This window comes from Papio anubis, chromosome 13, assembly GCF_008728515.1.
Source record: "Papio anubis isolate 15944 chromosome 13, Panubis1.0, whole genome shotgun sequence".
Lineage (NCBI taxonomy): Eukaryota > Metazoa > Chordata > Mammalia > Primates > Cercopithecidae > Papio > Papio anubis.
The window spans coordinates 44,151,407-44,172,551 of record NC_044988.1 but is presented as its reverse complement, the minus strand read 5'-3'; the positions used below and the strand labels follow the sequence as shown (position 1 = coordinate 44,172,551).

Genomic DNA, 21,145 nt, shown 5'->3' with positions numbered 1-21,145 from the left:
TAGAGATGGCGTTTCACCATGTTGGTCAAGGCAGTCACGAACTCCAAACCTCAGATGATCTGCCCACCTTATCCTCCCAAAATGCTGGGATTACAAGTGTGAGCCACTGCACCTTGCCCTGCCCCCTACTTTTAAGGTGAAGGACATATCATCAGGTTTAAGGAAAATCTGGATCTAGTAAAACACAGCTATCCACAGATTCATACTAAAAATCCAGTGAAATCATTTGCAGTGAAAAACTTTAAAATCTAAATTAATGGCATAGTGATTATTATCTTATACTAATACTGTATACTGTGTATCAATATACTAGGCTTTATTAGTAAATGACAGAGTCAAGAGAAGATTGAAAATAATATACCTAATGGGATAACTGGACTACTTGCTGGGAGTCACCTGGAGACACTACCCAAAATGCAGTTTGGGTAGGTCAGGGTCAGGCACCCTGGAAGAGTGCTGATTGTAGTGTCATGAGTTTCCTTCTGTTCCCCTCCTCACCCACCATAAACCCAGTCCTTAAAGCTACAGCTATTAACTCAAGAGTCAGAAGAAATATTCTTAGTTGCCCATATGATAAATATTGAAACAGGACTCTGTAAGGATGGTCTAGTTAGCCACAGGCATTAGACAGTGGCTTCCTGTGACATATCAGATGTCTTCAGTTGTCTTCCAAAATGTGATTAGGGTCAATCACCATTTAGATGATTTGACTGCCATTTGCTTGTACATTAAAGAAGGAAAACCAGGCAGAAGAACCTTACAAATGTTTTTAGTAAATGTTTATTTTTTGTATTCCTTAAAAACAAAACAAAAATTACAAGTTAAATACTAGTCCTTTGAAATACTGTACACCAAACAAGCCACCTTACTCATGCAGCAAGTTGGTCTATGTTCTCTTTACTTCTGTTTGCCAGATGATCCTTAATAGTTTCTGCAAACAGATTCCTCTTCAACAGATTATATGCAAGAGGTAAAAGCTGGCCAGCAACTTTATGAAAATACTGAAAAATAAAAATATAACATTAAGCAGAGAACATAGCAGATATCCTAATAAGTAGCAGAAAACATATTAAAAAGCACTTGTTTAACAAAGGTTACTTCCAAAGTCATTTTAGCTACACCCTCAAGTGATTTAGGGACAATTTAGGGACAGGCACCTGGCATTCAAAGAGGCAATCTTGTTGCTCTAGAAGACTAATGGCATATCCTGAAAATAAAACCAAATTAAATTTGAGTTTCCTTATTCCCTTAGATTTCATCAACTTTTTCTCAGCCCAAACTATGCCCACAAATACTTATTCTCTCCAGTGTATTCCCAGTCAAAAGTTTAAGTTTTCTTTTCCTTAACTGATTCTGTAAGAACAGCTATGCTGAAAGTGGGTTTTCAGGTCATAGTCCCTTTATCCTCAAATTCCTTCTCTCCCCCATCCCCAATATGTACCACCTTGCAATCCCTGTTAAGAGTCACTGCCTTAGGTTTATCAAAAGATTTTAGATTACTGCTATTATCTACATATATCACCTTTTTGTGGATCATAATAAACATTTAGCCCTTAACATGTGGTAAGTACTGTGCTAAACCTTTTTATAACTCTTACGTGTTATTTCATTCTCAGAACAATTAAGTTTGCTACTCACTGGTCCATATCTTAGGGCTCTACTTATTTATGGCTAGGGCTTCTCTAGCAGGTCAAGCACTACTTGGATTGGTCAATGACTGTCATTCTGGCTGTTAAACATTTTGATTATTTTTACTGCTAACTATGAGGTGGGAAAAGAAAAGTAGTATAATAGTTTACAGCAGGTTCTCAAAATGTATACCACTGATCAGGAGCATCAACTTCACTTGTTGGAAATGCAAATTCTCAGGACCCACCCTGTAACTCAAACTTGGGGAGGGTGAGGAGAGCACCAGTGTATGTTTGGACAAGCCCTCCTGATGACTCTTAACATGCTAAAGCTGGAGAGCTACTGGTTTAGTCTTGCTCCTTCCAGGGTGGTCTGTAGAGCAGCAGCATTACCATCACCTGGGAGCATGACAGGTATGCAGTCTCAGATCTCATTCTGGAGCTACTGATAGAGTGCAGTTTTACAATGTCTGCAGGTGAGTCACATGTATTTTATGGTTTGGGAATTACTGCACTGATTTAGGCACTGACTTTGGAACCAGAATGCTTGTGTGAACCTGGGCAAGATGCTTTGCCTCTCTGTGACTTGGTTACAAAGTAGGTTAAATGAGAATTAAATGATCTGTGGATGGGTATGCACTCGTGCACGTGTGCAGACACAGCTTACAGGTAAAGAGAAAGAAACAAAGGTGTTGGAAAGCTTGCCCAATCCTACACACTGGGGAAGATGTGATTTACAACCAGTTTAGCCCCCCTTACAGTGTTATTGTAAGAAGCTTCAAAGGGTTAAGAACAAACTTAGTTGTGATTTGCTAATCATTGTCACATTAACAAACTGCCAGTCAATTGTACCTCCTGGCAAAGGACACTAGGCAAGAGCAAGAAGATTAGGTCCTTCATTCTTACATTTTGCTACCACTTCAAAACTAAATACAGAAGGATCTAATGCCTAGAATATTAGACTCGACATAAAACCCCAGAACCACACGTATAGTAGGGTAACAGGCTTTACTCCAGGGCACTACAATTTAACATCCATCACCCCAAAAGTTTTAGAGACTGCTCATCTCTACAACAAATGTGCTTAACCTTTCCCAAATGACACAGTAATCATGCTTTTTAAAGTTCTCTCTGTGAGCAGAGATATGAAGAAAAGATGACTTAGAGTAGAAGCAGAAGACTGACCAGTAGCTAGAGCCCATACTGGTCCCATTAGAGACCAATTGCCTCTGGCTTCAAAGAGGAGATATAGGACAGATCAGCCTGTCCAAGTGTAATATAATATGGGCTACATTTTTTCCAGTATCCACATGAAAAAAGAAACAGCTGGGGCAGGAGGAGGAGGAGCTAAAAAAAATTAAAAACAGGTGAAATTAAGGTATTATATTTAACCCGTATTCCCAAAATAGTATTATGTCAACATATAATCAATACAAGAAACATTTAATCCTGTTTTAATTTACAAACTTAAACTAATTAAAATTATACACAATTACAGGCCAGGTACAGTGGCTCACACCTGTAATCCCAACAGTTTGGGAAGCTGAGGTGGGTGGATCACTTGAGCCCAGGAGTTTGAGACCAGCATGGGCAACAGAGTGAGACCTTGTCTTTACGTGGAAAACAAAACCAAAAACACCAATTAGCCAGGCATGGTGGTGCAGACCTGTAGTCCCAGCTACTCAGGAGGCCGAGAGGATAATTGCGCCACTACACTGTATCCTGGGTGACAGAGTGAGACCCTGTCTCTCTCTCTCTCTCTCTCTCACACACACACACACACACACAGAGTAAAAAATTAATAATACAAGTTACAAATTTTGTTCTTTAGTTGTAGCAGCCACATGTGAGGTACTCAGTGGCCATCACACTGGACAGCTTAGCCACATTCATCTTCCCTATGGCACTCCTCTAAGTGGCAGGGGTACAGCAAAAACAAGTCCATATGAATAGTTGCCATCTAAGACCTCTCTCTCTACTGGCTGGAGACTCTGCACAGTAAAGTTTGAGAAGAACTGCATTAGAGAACTGGTTTAAATGCAGATGTCCAGGTCACAACCCCAGAGACTGGTAACTACCAAGGCTAGTTACTTCTGTTCTGAAAAATAGATGGCCAAGTATGTGTGTTCGGCAGGAATACATGGTTCCTTGAGAAGGTGCTAAGTGTGATTTCCCTTTAGGTTTTATCCCCCCAGAACAGGATGATCAATAGAGGAATACCAACAGGGCCGTTCACAATAAGGGAATGGAGATGAGAGTAAAAGAGTTGAGAAGTGATTTTCATTCTCACTGTTCAAGATACCAATAACTAGATTATGTGCAGTGGTCCATTTTGAAAGTGTTTTTATACTTATATATGAAGTAGTTCAGGATCTTGGGCTTCTGAAAGCTAAATCATTTTACATGCAGATGAAAAAATGTTCACAAAGAACCATAAAAACAGATACTATTTGAAAAATTGCTATTTTGCAAGTTGACTGTAATGTCAAAGGTTCGGAAGTAGTTCCAAGAAAGTAGGCAATAGGTTAAAATTCTTTAAATTCTTAAAAATAACTACCAAATTTTGAGCACTGAGGCAAACATTTTGCTAAGTATCTTAATACTTGTTTATACCCCAACTTCCCCTATGAAGTGAGTATCATTAACTTCATTTTACAGATGAAAAAGACAAGGTTTCGTGGAGTTAAATAATTTGTTGAAGGCCACACAGCTACGAACTCAGTTTTAATTCAGGAATGACTGACTCTAAAACCTAAGCTTACTCTTTATTACCAAGGTCTAGCAACTGTCTCACAAAAGGTATATGGACATACCTACTTCCCAATATAAGCAAAACCTTCCTACATATGCATTACCATATATGCACGTGTTTACATATGAAACACATTACCATCTGTTTCAGGGAGCTCTCTGTCCCCGACATCATTTTCATTTACTGTAACAACCAAGCCTGCACAATCAAAGGTCTTTGTCACAACCCACGTTAAAGAGAAGAATAAAATGTAATCATGGTAAAGAGACATTAAAAAAAACCCAAATACATAAACCCTCAACATTTCTGCCCAAATGTAACATTCAATGGCATTTTATTTCAGTAAATTTGGACTCTAGGGTAAACATTTAACACTGTTTTTTTTTTTCTCAAAAATTAGCTAAAAGTCAAGCACTTGAAGTAATCACAGAACAGTGAAATAATTGGCTTTAATTGAGCCAGTCACTTGGAAGTCTGCCTCCTGATTTGTTAAGGAAGAACCCAATACATCCTAGGAGGCAAGCCAAAATATCAGTTTCCTCTAAGGTCAAAGTACCTGCTTGGTAGAAAGCACAGAAGAACCTGGGTATAAAAGAAAGACAGTAAGAAACAGTTTTTCAGCAAGAAGATATGGTAGGACAGAACTCCTCTCCTCAATCCTGCGAAATTCAGAGCCCCCTATTTTTACCTGGAATATTAGGCTTGTTTGCAAACTTCCCAAAAGTAGGGCAGTTTCTAGGTTTGTAGTGTCTTTTGTGGAGGCAAATCACATAACCAGTGAGCTTTTATCAAGTGGTAGTCTTCAAAGACAAAAACAGGCCCAACTACAACTACCACCATAACCCTTCCAGTTTCCATTCTTCCTTTAATTCATGTTAGTGGTATTATTTTTAGGTCTTTCTTTAACAAAACATCTGTACAAATACTCCGCTTTGTGCAATTCAGTGAAAAGTTTCCAAGGCAGAGGAAGCACACAACCCAAAAAGCAAACTCCAATTTTAAAGGCTTCTCACCTAAGTCTCTATATCTTAAAGACTTTTCCTCTCGAATCTCCCTATTCTCCCAGTCTCTTGCTTCTTTCATCATCCTTTATTAAGCTGCCAGAAAGGGCAGATTATTCAAAGGAAGTTATTATACAACTGTTTACCACTTGGGAAAAAATGAAGTCATTGTCTTCTATCATAATCTTTATATAAAGATAATTTGCAGCCGGATTTCAGAATTAAATGTAAAAATAAAATCATAAAACTACTAGATGGTAAATTAAAAAAATAATTTTGTGATGGAGAAGAAAAAGTTGACTGTATAAAAATAAACTCTAGTGAAATCAAGAAGACAAATTAACTGATAAAATATATCTGCAAAATATAACAGTAAATGAAAATTAATGTATTTAAATTATAAAGAAGTTTAACAAAGGAAAATACTAACATCCAAATTAGAACACATGTAAGAACAAGACTAATTCTAACCCTGATAGAAAAATGGGTAGAGTTCAGGCAGTCAAAAAAAATGTAACGGCCAACAAAAGTAAAAAATATTTAATGTCCTTTATAATTAAAGAAATGCTAATTAAAACAATGCAGAATTTTATATCTACCAGCATGGAAAAACCAAAAGCACTAAAGAAAACCCCCCAAAATTAAAAACAAGCAAAGAAAAACTACACACACACACACACACACACACACACACACACACACACACACACACACACACTTCTTTGGACCTGGTAATACTATGTCTATGTCTAGGAATTTCTTCTAAAAAAAGAACCAGATAAGTATGTGAATAAAGGTATAAAAGGATATCTATGGCAGGGTTGTCTGTATTTGTGAACAATTTTAAGCAACCCAAACTTTAAACATAAGCACAGTATTCTGCAGCCACTCAAAATTATGAGGTAGATCTTAAATTGGCAATATGAAACGATATACATAACATATTCGTAAGTGTAAAAGGCAGAACATAAAGCAGTGATAAAGAAAAAGACAGCAGTGCTATAGTTGCCAACTCAGGCTGAACAACATACAGTAGGAACCATGGTAGATACATGTTCAGATTTTTTACCTGTACATGTTTTACCTGTACATTTTTTACCTGTACATTTTTTACCTGTACATGGTAGATACATGTTCAGATGATTACCTGTACTAATTGTCCATAAAGAGGTATCAATTAAGAAGTCATCAGAATTGTAATTTTATTATGAAGAATAAGATTACAAATGTAGGAAAACTGTATAGGAATGGGTGACATCCTGAAGCATCAGATCACAGGTGGATGGAGTGACACACCATCATTTTATGCATATTTAACCAATGTTCCTTATGAAGAAATCTAGGTATGGAAAAGGTGAAGTGGCAGAAAACCAATTAGTTAGAAGATGGGTGGAAAGAATGCCAAATATGGAAAATATGAAGTTGGGTTTTCCATGTGTCATTTAAGATTTTGGGCAAGACACAAAACTTCTATAACCCTCAATTTACTTATCTATAAAATAGGATGATAATCCTAACTTTGCAGATTTGTTGTAGGGAGTCAAATGATATAATTTATAAGGGCTCTGCCTTCCAAAGTATGCTAAGTTACTGTTGGTATAGAAACACTGATTTCTAGTGTGCTATACAGTGCTCTATCATACCAGAGTGGAGACGTTCTTACACTCACACACAAGGACAAAGCCACTAACTCACATATACTAGTGGAACTTATTTCTTCAGTAGAAAAATATGAATTAAATGAAGATCTCACAAAAACAATAGAAGAACAACCTTCCAATAACAGAAAAGGGTATGAAAGTATAATCATCAACGGGGGAGGATTAAAAACATGATTGTCTTGTAAGTTCTTTTTTGTCTTTGTTTTTACCATCTGTTTTTATATAAAGAACAAATACTAAAATGAAACTTCATGGGGGCGGGGTCTAGGACAAAAATATGTATGAAATTTAAACCTGAATCATATCTTATTTATGGGGAAGAATTAAGAAAATCTCCTCTGAAATATAGCTTGTGGTAGAAAAATAAGACTGATTAAATAATTGGCTAACAGCTATTATGTGTATTGATGCTTAGACTTCAGTCAAAACAAATTAGGAATACATTAGGCTACCAATGCTACCCTTCCTCCTAGTCACAAGTTGGGAGAAGCTTCCTATGATAACCAGAAAGGTAAATGGCAATAAAAAACCTTAACTTTTAAAATGCCATGTTGTACATTAAAACGTACGTTTTAAGAAACTTTCCAATCTATTGGAGTAAAGAAAGAGTGCCTAGAACTTATCAGAATATCACCCTTGAAGCTGAATCAACATCAGAGAAGGAACTGAAGTAGGGTTTAATGCCTAAGTACACTAAGGTACTTCATTACCAGTGCTAGTTTATTAAGGAATAACAAGTTCTCCATTTAGCTTAGAACATTCAGATGAACCAGCAAGGGCAGACAAACAGTGAGAGGCTGCAGGAGACTGGGGAGCCCTCATTCCAGTGACAAGTGTTATTTTTCCCCTAGAGGCCATAAGAACAAACTCCTACAGAATTCTCATTTACTCCAAGGCAGAAATCTTCCAGCTTGTCATTAACTTAATCTGAAATCTATAGCTGAAAACCAAAAGAATCCAACACTAAGAAGTATTTGCTCCTTTACAAAATTCTCCCCTCACACTGCAGACATTAGGAGAGATGCAAAAGGAAGTGATGAGATCAATAAGGAAAAAGGAAGAAGCACTGCTGATATAAATGTTTACTGAAGAAAACGTACCTATGTAAATTTCATTATGTACAAAGCAGCTTTCACTTAACTTTATGAAGTGATTAACTGATAAAACAAGATTAAAAGAGTGGTAAATACCGGCATGAGTTACTCAACCACAGCAGTGATATCACCAGTGATGCAATTCAACCAGTGTACCAACCCAAAGGAGCCATCTGATCCCCATTTCAGTGCCATCCTCCTAGCACCCCTAAGGGACAGCATCCAGCTCTTAAGATAGGAATAAAGAAGAGAAAGGCAGGGTAGAGATGGGAAGGATTCAAGAGGGGAAAAAAATCTGCTAAATAGCAAAACAAGAGGCCAACAGATTGAAGTCATACTTTCTTATCTCTCTGTTTCATCTTCATGGTTCTCCATTCCAGTGAGTACCCCAGTTTTCTGGCTGTTTCTGTGAGTTTTTCATCTATGTTTTTCAAGAGATTGGTTTTCTTTTCATCTGTTAACTTCTTTATGTTTTTTTCATCAAAAGTAATCTGAAAAAGAAGTAAAAGTCCTCATTATGTTGCAGGCCACTATACTAAGTACAAAGACCGTTGGAAGTTGAGCCAACTTAAAAATGTCAAATTCCATGCAAGAATAAGTCCACAGAATACTTACCAACACTTTTCTCAAGATCCCTAATAGTTTTCTTCAAATAAGAGAAAAGCAATATTAATAAAAACTGCCAGTCACAGAGAGAGAAAATATGATTCAAATTTATATCAGCACTCTAATGTCTACAATAAAGATATAATGAATAGTTACAAAACTGAGATTAGTCAAGTTTTAAGTTGTATTACTTGATACTAAGATATGGCATACTACTTCGGAGAAGTCTGACCTAACAGAAAAAAAAGTAGACATCAAAAAATTTTTCAGTGCCTGTAACCGCAGCACTTTGGGAGGCTGAGGTGGGCGGATCACTCAAGGTCAGGAGTTTGAGACCAACGTGGGCAACATGGCGAAACCCTGTCTTCACTAAAAATACAAAAATTAGCTGGGTGTGGTGGCATGCGCCTGTATTCACAGCTACTCAGGAGGCTGAGGCATGAGAATCGCTTGAATCTGAAAGGTGGGGGTTGCAGTGAGCCGAGATTGTGTCACTGCACTCCAGCCTAAGACTCTGTCTCAAAAAACAAACAAAAAAATGAAATTCTATCTCTTTTTTTTTTTTTTTTGAGACAGAGTTTTGCTCTTGTTGCCCAGGCTGGAGTGCAATGGCAGGGTCTCAGCTCACTGCACCCTCTGCCTCCCTGGTTCAAGTGATTCTCCTGCCTCAGCCTCCCGAGTAGCTGGGATTACAGGTGCATGCCACCATGCCCAGCTAATTTTTATATTTTTAGTAGAGACAGAGTTTCACTATGTTGGCCGGGCTGGTATCGAACTCCTGACCTCAGGTGATCTGCCCACCTTGGCCTCCCAAAGTGCTGGGATTACAGGCATGAACCACTGTGCCTGGCCTTTTTTTTTTTTCATTTTTAAAGAAACAGAGGACACTGTTACAATAAGGTCAATAGATTTTTTTTTTTTAATGTTGAAATTTGTGTTAAGAAAAATTTAGAACACGTAAAAGGAAAGCAAAGCTACTTTATAAGCTTATACAAAAGAATAATCCAAAGTAGTTTTCAAAAGTATGTAAATATACAGCATGCTAATGCCACTTACGGAAATAATTTTATATTTTATCACAAACAGGTTAAGATTTTTGCCATCAATGTAAAAGGTCAGGAGTAAAGTGAAGAGCGGGAAGGGGTGCCAGACTCCCAAGAAGAAAGGTGCAGGGAGTAACAGCTCCTAGGAAGAAACTCACTCTTATTCACTGACGGCATCTGAGAGTTTGTAGTACTCCCTACAACACTGTTATCAAAAGGCTTAGAACATTTATAGTGGGTGCTAGTCTTAGCTTCATCTTATTTATCAGGAAAAAAAAAAAAAAGGCAAAGAAGATAATCAACTTACCCAAGTTCAGAGAGCTAGTGGATTAAACCAGTAGAGTTACCAGTACAGCTGGTAGATTAGAGTGCCACACACTATTCACAATAGCAGAGACTTGGAACCAACCCAAATGTCCATCAATGATAGACTGGATTAAGAAACTGTAGCACATATACACCATGGAATACTATGCAGCCATAAAAAAGGATGAGTTCATGTCCTTTGCAGGGACATGGATGAAGCTGGAAACCATCACTCGAGCAAACTATTGCAAGGACAGAAAACCAAACACCGCATGTTCTCACTCATAGGTGGGAATTGAACAATGAGAACACTTGGACACAGGGCAGAGAACATCACACACTGGGGCCTCTCGGGCAGTGGGGGGCTGGGGGAGGGATAGCATCAGGAGAAATATCTAATGTAAATGATGAGTTGATGGGTGCAGCAAACCAGCATGGCACATGTATACCTATGTATCAAACCTGCACATTCTGCACATGTGCCCTAGAACTTAAAGTATAATAATAAAAATAAACTGTCACAGAAACCCAAGCCACCAAAATCTAACTTCTGATTACAGCACACAGTTACACTAAATCTTACCTTCAATTATTACCAGCTGTATGTCTAGAGGATATGTTTATATCAATCATAAAATGCAAATTTGATGTCAGTCCTATGTGAATCAATCTTTACAGTCTTCCGCAACACTGTGGCATGGCATATATCCATTCAAGTACCCTGTGCCATGTATTTCCACACTTTCACACACATACTGCTCCCTTACCTAAAACATCCTTCTTCCCATTCTTTCTAGTAAGTTCTTAGGCATCCATCAAAGCCCACATAAAATATCCTTTTACCTCCGCCACTATTGAAGGCACTTGGTAGCTGCCTTCCCATACATATGACATTATTATGAACTGTCTCTAAGTTTTTGTCTCTGCCTAAACCTACTCTAACACTTTGCTGTGTGATGCTTAAAGATAAGGTGCAATGTGCAACTGAAGCCATAACCATGAACATGAACAGTTTGTGCTGTTACTTTAAATCCATTAGAATTCCTTGAATGCAAAAGAATTTGTACCCATGCATGTTATATGGCATCATGCAATGGCCCTTTGGAAATAGTGGTTCACTAAACTACAGATGTAAATGTTGAAACTTATATATCAAATTCACTCCATTACATAACATTAGAAAAAAAAGCTATCAAGCTCACGCTGGTGTTACAAGTTTCTCAATTTATTTTTGTTCCAAACCTTGAATTTTATCACTGGCAAAAAATAGTTGTTTTCTTTGGTTCATTTGAAAATATTTCTGCCAGTATCTAGACTCGAATAACCAGACTTTGTCAGTGAGTCACTCTTTCTAAAAGTGGGAAAAAGTTCATCTCAAAACTCAATCATACAAGTGCTTTTTTTCCCCTTAGACAAACCACAGTACTTCAGTATGAGAAATGCTGTCTATGTATTTCCTATTTCATCACAGAATGTTGAAGAGATATACTCAATGGTAGACAGCTAACACATGTATACTCCATCACTGACGTTTTTTTCCAGGGACAGGGTCTTGCTATGTTACTCAGGATAAACTTGAACTCCTGGGCTCAAGCAATGCTCCCACCTCAACATTCCGAGTAGCTACCATGTCTGGCTCCATCACAAACATTCTTAAATACATTTGCATGTTACTGCTGTGAATAATGCAATGATTGCTGCTACTCTTGTGGCACTATCTTGATTCCTGCCAAGGAGACAACAGTATTATCTACCATTACCTTTGTGCCATTGGTGCAAAAATAATATTTTGTTATCACAAATAGTTTTGACCCTAAAAGTCCCTGACCCAAGGTCAAAACTATTTACCCTAGTTATTTTAGGAAACAAAATAAGGCAGAAGGAAAAAACAAGTCATTCCTAACTTTGTTGTTCAAAGATACTTAAAAACTGAATATGTTTATTTCCGTATGCATTAGACAGTATGAAACGGAATCATTCTACACTGTTGTTATTTGCCCACTTCATAACAAATTCAACAAATCAATACCAAGGTATTATAGTATATGGATAGTTTATATTTACCTAATCTTCTCTATTGCTGGATATGTTGTTGCCAGTTTTTCATTTGATAAACAATCTGTAATAAACACACATATTTCTGTACCTGTCCAAAATCCCTTTGATGAATATCTGTAAGTGGAATTGCTAACTTAAGGGTATAAATGTGTACTTCATAGGGTGCCTGGCAATGTCATCTGTCAAGAAATCTTAGAATACGGTGGTTTAAACATTTTTCAAACTGCTTTCTACAAAGGTTTTACCAATTAACACATCAGTAAGGGTTCTTATACCCTAATCATCATTGGTTAGTACTATTCTTTAACCTTTAAAAATCTTTGCTGGCTTAATTTTCATTTCTTTAGTTACTATTAAATCTTGCAGAGACAATTCTTTCTCTGGGCATAAAAATTTGTTGATCAAAGGTCTGCCTTGAAAGACCTTACTCCATCTGCCATAAAAATAGATTTTAAAATATATAAAGAAATTAAGTGTTCTGATTAGCTGATTTAAGGAGGTGGTACCCAAAAAACTAAAACCGTTATACTTGAAAAGTACTAAAATAGTTATATCTCAAGTAATTTTTTTACTCCTGTGTTGGAGACAAATTATTGAAGGCAGTTCCTCAAGTAGTCACTTGCTGATCTCCACCTAAATTATAAATATTATTACCCATGTATTTTTTTTTCTTTGGGTTCTCGAGTTAGCTTTAAAAAAGATACCAGAAGAGTCTAGGGTTATGTTAGACGACCACTATTACCTTTCTTTTTAAAAAAGATTTCTATTAAGACAAACATGACTAGTAATACAAATGAAAAGTTAGGTTTTTTTTTTTTTTTTTTTTTTTTTTTTTAAAGATATTCTCTATGTTGGCCAGCCTGAAAAAATTAGGTGTTTTTAGGTGCCAAAGTATTGTAGAATGAATATTTATGGAGCATTTACTATGGGGCAGATACTGTGCACAAAACAAAGCCTCTGCCGTCATGGAGCTTACATGCTAGTGCAAGAGACAGACAGTAAGCAACAGTTTCTAATAAAGATGGCACCAATTTACATTGAACAGTAAATCCAAAGAGTTTAAAAGAACTTATAAATTACAAATACCAAGCAAGGTTTTATAGGAAACTGAGAGGTATTAGAAAACAAAGAGCATTTTTGGACATCTACAATGTAGTTGCCCCGTAGATACACCAGTATGTATGTAGCACAGTCTAGTGGTTGTATTAGGTTGATTTAGTTTGAATTTGCTTTACTGCAAATTTATATTATCAAATCACAGGGAACAAAAGCCCTTTAAAGAGATAGTACTAAAAGAGATCAAATGAAACATAATCTACTTGTATTTGAAGTGATAAAGTTTGCTTTCTTCATTACAATGCAAACTACACAGCTGCTGACAATGAAATTGTTTCAAGTCACGTCTGTGGCTGACATAGCATAGACTGGATCACTCAGCTCTATTCCAATCCCTTCCTCATGAAAGTTTGCTGCATTTCCCATACTACTCTTCAGCCCAGGCTCCACACGGGACCTAGCTTCTTTCAAACAGCTGCAACAGTTTGAAGTCTCAGAGGCAGAAGAGATAACAGGTGGAGGCTGTGCTTCCACGGTCTCCATCAGTGAGCACAGCTGTAGAGGCATCTGATAGTTCTGCAGCAGCTGTAGCTGAGATCCCAGCACCTGGTGCTTAGCTCTATGGGGGCTGAGAGGCAACGGGTAAGGCATCCATTTACCTGGTACAGGTTATACCCAAGATAATATGGTCCTAGAGCCACCCATTGTGGCAGCAGTTCTTGATTTCCCAGCTTCCTGATGGTGGTGGTGGCAGAGACATAAAATCCACTGTGAGCCACACAACTGTCATTCCTGGAAGCTCAGCCTGTCCCCTCAGCCATTCCAAGGATTTTATGAGCATCTCTTTTTACTTCTAAACCTTTCTGTTTGAACTATACACAAGTAATGAACTCTTAACAAGTGTTTAAAAGTAGATGTCTAAAAAATCTTTTGATTTTGCCATGGAACATCTGAGGTCGAGTATTAAGCAAAATAGTTACATAAAACGTGTATTTTTTGGTGAAGAGTGACAAAATAACAGTATAGATAAGACTTCCTTCAAAAGTCATGGAAATTATCTTTAGAAATCTACAGTTGTAGGCTTGCCTCAAACCTGCTTTGTTTTGTTTTTTCGAGATGGAGTCTCACTCTGTCGCTCAGGCTGGAGTGCAGTGGCACAATCTCGGCTCACTGCGACCTCCACCTCCTGTGTTCAAGCGATTCTCCTACCTCAGCCTCCTGAGTAGCTGGGATTACAGGCGTGTGCCACCATGCCCCTGGTTAATTTTTTATTTTTAGTAGAGATGGGGTTTCTCCATGTTGGCCAGGCTGGGCTCGAAGTCCAGACCTTAGCAATGCGCCCACCTTGGTCTCCCAAAGTGCTGGAATTACAGGTGTGAGTCACTGTGCCCAGCCCCGCAAACCCGCTTTGTAATGGACTAATATAGTATAAAAATTGTAAACTTACATAAACATCAGAGAATTTGAGATAAAATATTCTTACTTGACTGTTGCAAATACATTATCTCCATTTGGAACAATTATACAATTTTTCTTTGCTTCATTTATACCAACATATACAAGAAGTTCATCAGGAGAATCCCTGTTTAAGCAAAAGACATTAAAAATTTAGCTGCCCATAATTTATATTATCAGTGGGATTTTAGGTCTACAGACAATTTACCCCTATTTTTTTCCCTCTTTTTAAAGGCCTCTTTTATAAGGGCATTTTTAAAAATTGAAACAAATTTATCGTTTTAAGCTCCAAGTTTCTTAGGAACATCTATGATAAATCTTGACTACATTAAACCTTTCTGTTTGAATTATACACAAGTAATGAACTCTTAACAAGTGTTTAAAATCAGATGTATCATTTATATGATAAATACTTGGCTACAGTATAATTCAATTCCTAGCACCATGTGCATTCTACTGTACTACAGTACTTCTTCCTGGACACATTTCTTCTATTACCTTACATTTAATCTTCACTTTAAAGGATAGCATCTCTACTGGTACAAGCAGACAAGTGGAGTTTCTCTATTTCTTAACCTTCTAGGTATCTTGTATGCATTCATTTAATTCTCATAATATTCCTATCACATATGTACAATTATCCCTATTGTTACAAGACAGGAAACTGAGTCACAGAAAGTTACAGTCACTAATGATACAGGATCACACAGATAATAAACAAGAGGACCAGTGTGACTCCAGAGATCACTCTTAGTTCCCAGTTGCCACTCTGGCACCAGGAAGCACATAGCTTATTAAGCACAAGTCACAACAGCTGCTCTAAATTATCTTGGGCCAAAAGAGTTCTTCTGAACCCAAAAGAGAAAAAAAAGTTTACAAGGAAAGGAAGAACCAGTGAGATTAAACCTAAAGAGTTTACCCATCCTAGGGAAGGTTAAAATGGTAACAGCAAGAACAACAGATGGCTCATATATCCACCAATAGGGGAAAATGTGCCTTTCACCTTGGGTGAGGCTAATGAATAACTATTTATCCTCATTAGCAGGACAGCAGCTGTATTTTAGAGGCAAAGAAAAGATTCTTTACCTGAAATACCCAATGTGGTACTGAGTTTATCTCCAATGGTACTGAGTTTAACTCAGGAGGATCATAGTAAAACCTCCAATGAAGGTTAAAATTCGGGCCTGTTGATTTTTTCTTCATTTTATGTTTTCCAGCAAGGATATCATAAGGACCAACTAACTGAAGTCAAAGGCTTACAGAAAGTGGATCTATAAAGCAAATAAATTTAGACAATACTTTCTGCAGACAGATAGGAAATAATGCTTTTAGTGAGTAAACTATTTCTAAGCAATTGTCTTAAAAAAGTTTCTAAAGTAAAAGAAAATCTTGAGTTATGTGTGAAGATGTCAGTTACAAACATTCAATGGAAAAGAAGTCAGAGTAACAGAAAAGTGGCATTTACATTTAGGATTTCCTCTGAAATTTACCACTGTATTAACTTAACATCTCAAACAATCCTGTTGTTTCTTATTTTAGCCAAAGCAAGACTGGTTTGTATTCCTACAGGCCCATTACCACACTGCAATTAGCCTCAACTACTTGTAGTACACACAGATTAAGGGAGAGAAAGATAGAAAAATGTGTGGATTAAGAATAGTAAAAAACAGGCCAGGCACGGTGGCTCATACCTGTAATCCCAGCACTTTGGGAGCGTGAGGCAGGCTGATCACCTGAGGTCAGGAGTTTCAGACCAGCCTGGTCAACATGGCAAAACCCCGTCTCTACTAAAAATACAAAAATTAGCCAGGTGTGGTGGCTTATGCCTGTAATCCCAGCTACTTGGGAGGCTGAGGTACAAGATTCATTTGAACCCAGGAGGCAGAAGTTGCAGTGAAATGAGATCATGCCATTGCACTCCAGCCTGGGTGACAGGGCGAGACTTTGTCTCCAAAAAAAAAAAAAAAAAGTAAAAAACATTTCTTATCCCTCTTTCCTCTGCCTCAGCTAGCACACCAGATTCCCTTGACTCTTTGACAATCTATTTGGCCAACCCTAACCCTAGATGATTCCATCTCCCTTCTCTATTCACAGATCACAGTCAGTACTACTAAACCACAAAGACATGAAGTCTGTGCAATGTACAATGTATAACTTCAAATGGGTCCTTGCTGCTTCTAAGAGGGAGGGGAGAACACCAGGCAGGACCCTTTATAAGGAGGCAAGGATGAAGAAAGCAAAAAAAATTCCTGTAAGAGGTAATAACGTGAATAGAAGCATGGAGATAATTGGATAGGAAAAATTGTTCAGCTCAAGTGGAGCTTAGGAGAGCATATACTAATTTTTAAAGCAACAAGAAAACTAAAACCATCCATCTCATTAGTCAAAGATAACACAGTTAATAGTCTAGTATACAGTAACAAATTTCCATACTCTCCACGCCCATGAACAGATACAAATATGTAACAAACTGAGATGGATTGTTTTGTAATCTGCTTTTGTCCTCCATCCTGACCCACTTAAATTTTCCGAATATTTTCCATGCTGTTCAATGTTATTTTACATGATTTTTAATAGGGCATGATACTGCATTATAAAGAGGTAACCATCTATTCTTTTACTGATGGACATTTACTATTTCTTTTTTCTGTTCTAAAAATGTTTCAGTGAACATCTTTGCTAATGTTTGTACACAGACATGACTTTTCAAAGAAACTGCTACACAGTTCTGATCTATTGGCAAAATTCAGAATATGTATAAATATACATTTCCACCAATAATGTACGACAGTGCTTACTAGTTAAAAAATTAAAACAGTGCAAAAGGTATATAGTGCAAAGTAATGATCATAGCCCATTAAGAGTTTCTTTCTCCTTTCAGAGACAAAGTAAGCACATAGAAAAGTATATAGGGATATGTGTATACTCCCCCTCCCCCTTTAAAAAAGTACTAATGGTAGCATACTCTATACACTGTTCTTTTTCACTTAACATATTTCAGGCATGATAGTTTATTATTTCCTAAAAATCTGCCTCATTCTTTTAAAACAATTAAGATCTACTGAATATATGTATTATTGGTAGGCATTTAAGCCATTTCCCATTTTTTTGTTTAAATATCCTCCAACATAATTCTTAGTTTATCTAATCCATAAGACAAGTTCTTGGAAGCAGAACTGTTAAATCATATTCAAAGTCCTGCAACATATGAAAGTGCTTACTTTCCTTCACATTCCCCCAGAACGTGATGAAATTATTTACCTTTGCCAATAAAATAGGTGACAGTGGCATTATTATAGCATTAATCTATATTTCTTACTATATTTTCTCTTACTAGAAACATCTTGGAAAATATTCCTTTTCTATGAGCTGTTAATATTCTTGGTTAGGTTTTTTAAAAAAATTATTTTTTATATATATATATTTTTTGAGACAGGGTCTAGCTCTGTTGCCTGGGCTGGAGTGCAGTGGCACAATCTCGGCTCACTGCAGCCTTCACCTCCCAGGTTCAAGTGATGATTGTGCCTCACCCTCCCGAGTAGCTGGGACTACAGGCATGCGCCACCACACCCAGCTAAATTTTGTATGTTTAGTAGAGACAGGGTTTCACCGTGTTGCCCAGGCTGGTCTTGAACTCCTGACTTCAAGTGATCTGCCTGCCTTAGCCTCCTAAAGTGTTGGGATTACAGGTGGAGCCACCATGCCTGGCCAATTATATATATATATATATATATATTTTTTTTTTTTTTGAGACGGAGTCTCACTGTGTCTCCCAGGCTGGAGTGCAGTGGCGCGATCTCGGCTCACTGCAAGCTCCGCCCCCCGGGTTCACGCCATTCTCCCGCCTCAGCCTCCCAAGTAGCTGGGACTACAGGCGCCCGCTACCACGCCCGGCTAGTTTTTTTTGTATTTTTAGTAGAGACGGGGTTTCACCATGTTAGCCAGGATAGTCTCGATCTCTGACCTTGTGATCCACCCGCCTCGGCCTCCCAAAGTGCTGGGATTACAGGCTTGAGCCACCGCGCCCGGCCCCAATTATATTTTTTAGAGACAGGGTCTTGCTCTGTCACTGAGACTGGTGTGATCATAGCTCATTGCAACTTCGAACTACTAGGCTCAATGAAGGATCCCCCCACCTCAGTCTCCCAAGTAGCTAGGACTATAGGCACATGCAACCATGCCTAGTTTTTTATTTTATTTTATTTATTTTTATTTTTTTGTAGAGAAGAGGTATTGCTGTGTTGACCAGGTTGGTCTCAAACTTCTGGTCTCAGGCAATCCTCTTGCCTCAACTGGGATTACAGAGTGTGAGCCACCACACCCATCCCATTTTCCTATTACATTACTTTTTCCATTTATACAAGAATGATTCTGGAGCAACTCACCAGCTGGTTTTTCAGAATCAAGTTCTTCACAGAACTTCCAGAAGTGAAAGAAATCTTCAGGTAAAGAGAGCTTATAATGATTTTCTACTTCTTTTCGAAGGTCATTGGAGACATCAGCTTCACAGAATTTACTTTTCTTTACATCCAACTGTTTTTTCACACTGAAAATTGGCACACAAAACTTCCGTTCTCCAAATTGTCTTTAGTAATTGCAGTAACTCTCCTGGCGCCACAGCAGATTCTCAACCACTTCATTATGTTGCTTCTCCAACTGCAAATATAGAACAGTAGGAACATATGAAGTCCTGAGCTATCCTATCTTCCGTTTTTATAACTGTCTTTGGTCAGACTTTCAAAGACTGGCTCCAACTGAAGATGTCAGAAAAGGCTTAATCTGCCTTGCTAAAGGGCAGTTTTGCTTAAAGGTTAGGTTGCCTGGGTCGACTCCTGACCCTACGTATTTCCAGCTGATTTCCAACCTTAGGCAAGTTACTTAAACTCTCTGTGCCTTGTTTTCTCATCTGCAAAAAGGGCATACAGTATCTCTATCATAGGATTGTTACAAGGAATAAGTTATTATATGTAAAAATACACAGAACAGTCCTGGCACATAATATGCAAATGCTAGCCATTATGGTTATAGTCTCTATAGACTTGCCTTCATTTGTGGTATTGTATTTCTAGTTAAGCACCTCAGGTCACCAAAGTAGTTCTTCACTAAACCTTCAGAGAGAAGTTTTTCAGCTCTGCCTTAACTCACACACTAGTTCAGCATCTCCATATCCCTAACAACTAGAATTTAGGAGAGCTGTCCCCTTCAGAGGCTGCATTTCTCCTTTACCCTGGTATTCCTAGAATGCATGACCCAATATGAAGAATGCCTATATACATGGCCCTTTACTAGTTCATTAAGCCCTCCAAGAATGTCTCACTGTGTCCGATTTATAACATTGCCAGACTAAGTTTTCTAAAACTTTAGTTACCACAGTGGCAGTTCTTTCCTGATTCCCCTTATTGCTACTGTAGTGGTTACATAACTTCCGAAATCGTAGTAAAGTATGAGATAATGCACATACTTTTTCCCCTTCCCCTCTCATAGTGTTTTTATGATCAGGTCCCTCTTGCTTTCTCATTTCCCTGGCTCCAACCAAGCCGAACGCTCCGCTATGCTCAAACATCTCCTACACTTTTACGTCTCAGACTCTTACTTCTCTGCCTTCAAAACCCATTTTCAAAGAGTTGTCTTAAAAGTCTTCTTTAACACCCCCTGGGACTTGTTAAATCCTCCTTCAGTGTTTCCACGGCACTTTCTACACACCAGCGTTATAATCCCAAACAAAAAAGTCACAGTAGAATGCATATTCGCTTGTGCTCCTCCTCCCCAGGCCGGAGACTCTACACTGAGCAGGGACAGGCAGGTTGACCCCAAATCCGCAGCGCCCCGCACAATGTCTGGTATGTAATCGGTTCCCAATATATCTGGCTGGGCGAATGAATGAAACGTGGGTTGGCTTAATCAGTTTCCCCAGGAAATGCGCCAAGAGGAGCTGGGCAGAATATGCAGAGGCGCTACTTTCCTGGTCCAACCCCCTACAGAGCGCTAAACAGCAACCCTGGGCAGGGTCCCCGCAGCAAACCGCGGCCCCCGGACACACAGCAAGCTTAACAGTCACTGCATGAATGAAACGCGGTGCCTCCTGGTGCCCTGGCTGTCACCCAAAGTGACCCGCGTTGCCCGCACACCCTTTCTGGCAGTATCTGCGACCCCGCCCCCGCGCCGGGCCTGCGCATCGTGCCGCCGCCCACCATTCTGCAGCGGTGGCGCCAGCAGAATTCCCCGATCCGCGGCCGCTTTCGAGAGCTGCCAACTGCTTCCGGGTTCCAAAGCCTCCAATCCGAATCCCAGCGCCCCTCGGGCGCGCCAATTTAGGGAAAAGGCTCCGCCCATGCCCCGCCCCCTGAGGCCTGGCGCCGGGCGCTTTGAGGCCCTGCCTACTACCCTGCTGGGCAGGGAAAGGGGAGTCTTCTGTCCTTGTGGTCCGCATCTAGGCTTTCTGGAGCATCTTCCAGGGTCACTCCAGAGACGCCCCCCAGACTACT

General features: G+C 38.7%; 1 protein-coding gene across 5 annotated transcripts; it reads right to left on the bottom strand.

Moving 5' to 3' along the window:
* Positions 1 to 753: 753 nt before the first annotated feature.
* Positions 754 to 21,111, bottom strand: LOC101011970. 5 transcript variants are annotated; one of them, XR_638466.3, is made up of 5 exons: positions 20,852 to 20,929; positions 19,046 to 19,316; positions 14,653 to 14,787; positions 8,475 to 8,627; positions 754 to 1,001 (listed from the first exon to the last, which is right to left on the bottom strand). XR_638466.3 is itself a non-coding variant. In XM_031654259.1 (2 exons), exons 1-2 carry the CDS (start codon positions 21,088 to 21,090, stop codon positions 19,202 to 19,204), a joined length of 354 nt encoding a protein of 117 aa, XP_031510119.1. In that variant the 5' UTR covers positions 21,091 to 21,111; the 3' UTR covers positions 18,891 to 19,201. The 5 variants fall into 5 exon arrangements, 1 of the variants encoding a protein (XP_031510119.1); XR_004177883.1 differs by having other exon boundaries at positions 14,689 to 14,787; XR_004177882.1 differs by lacking the exon at positions 20,852 to 20,929 and adding an exon at positions 20,364 to 20,838.
* Positions 21,112 to 21,145: the final 34 nt, after the last annotated feature.

Coding starts and splice junctions, on each gene's coding strand:
- LOC101011970 (XM_031654259.1), bottom strand. CDS start 21,090: ATGCGGACCACAAGGACAGAAGACTCCCCTTTCCCTGCCCAGCAGGGT. Junction 19,317..20,851: donor GGCGCCACCGCTGCAGAATG/GTGGGCGGCGGC, acceptor CTATATTTGCAG/TTGGAGAAGCAACATAATGA.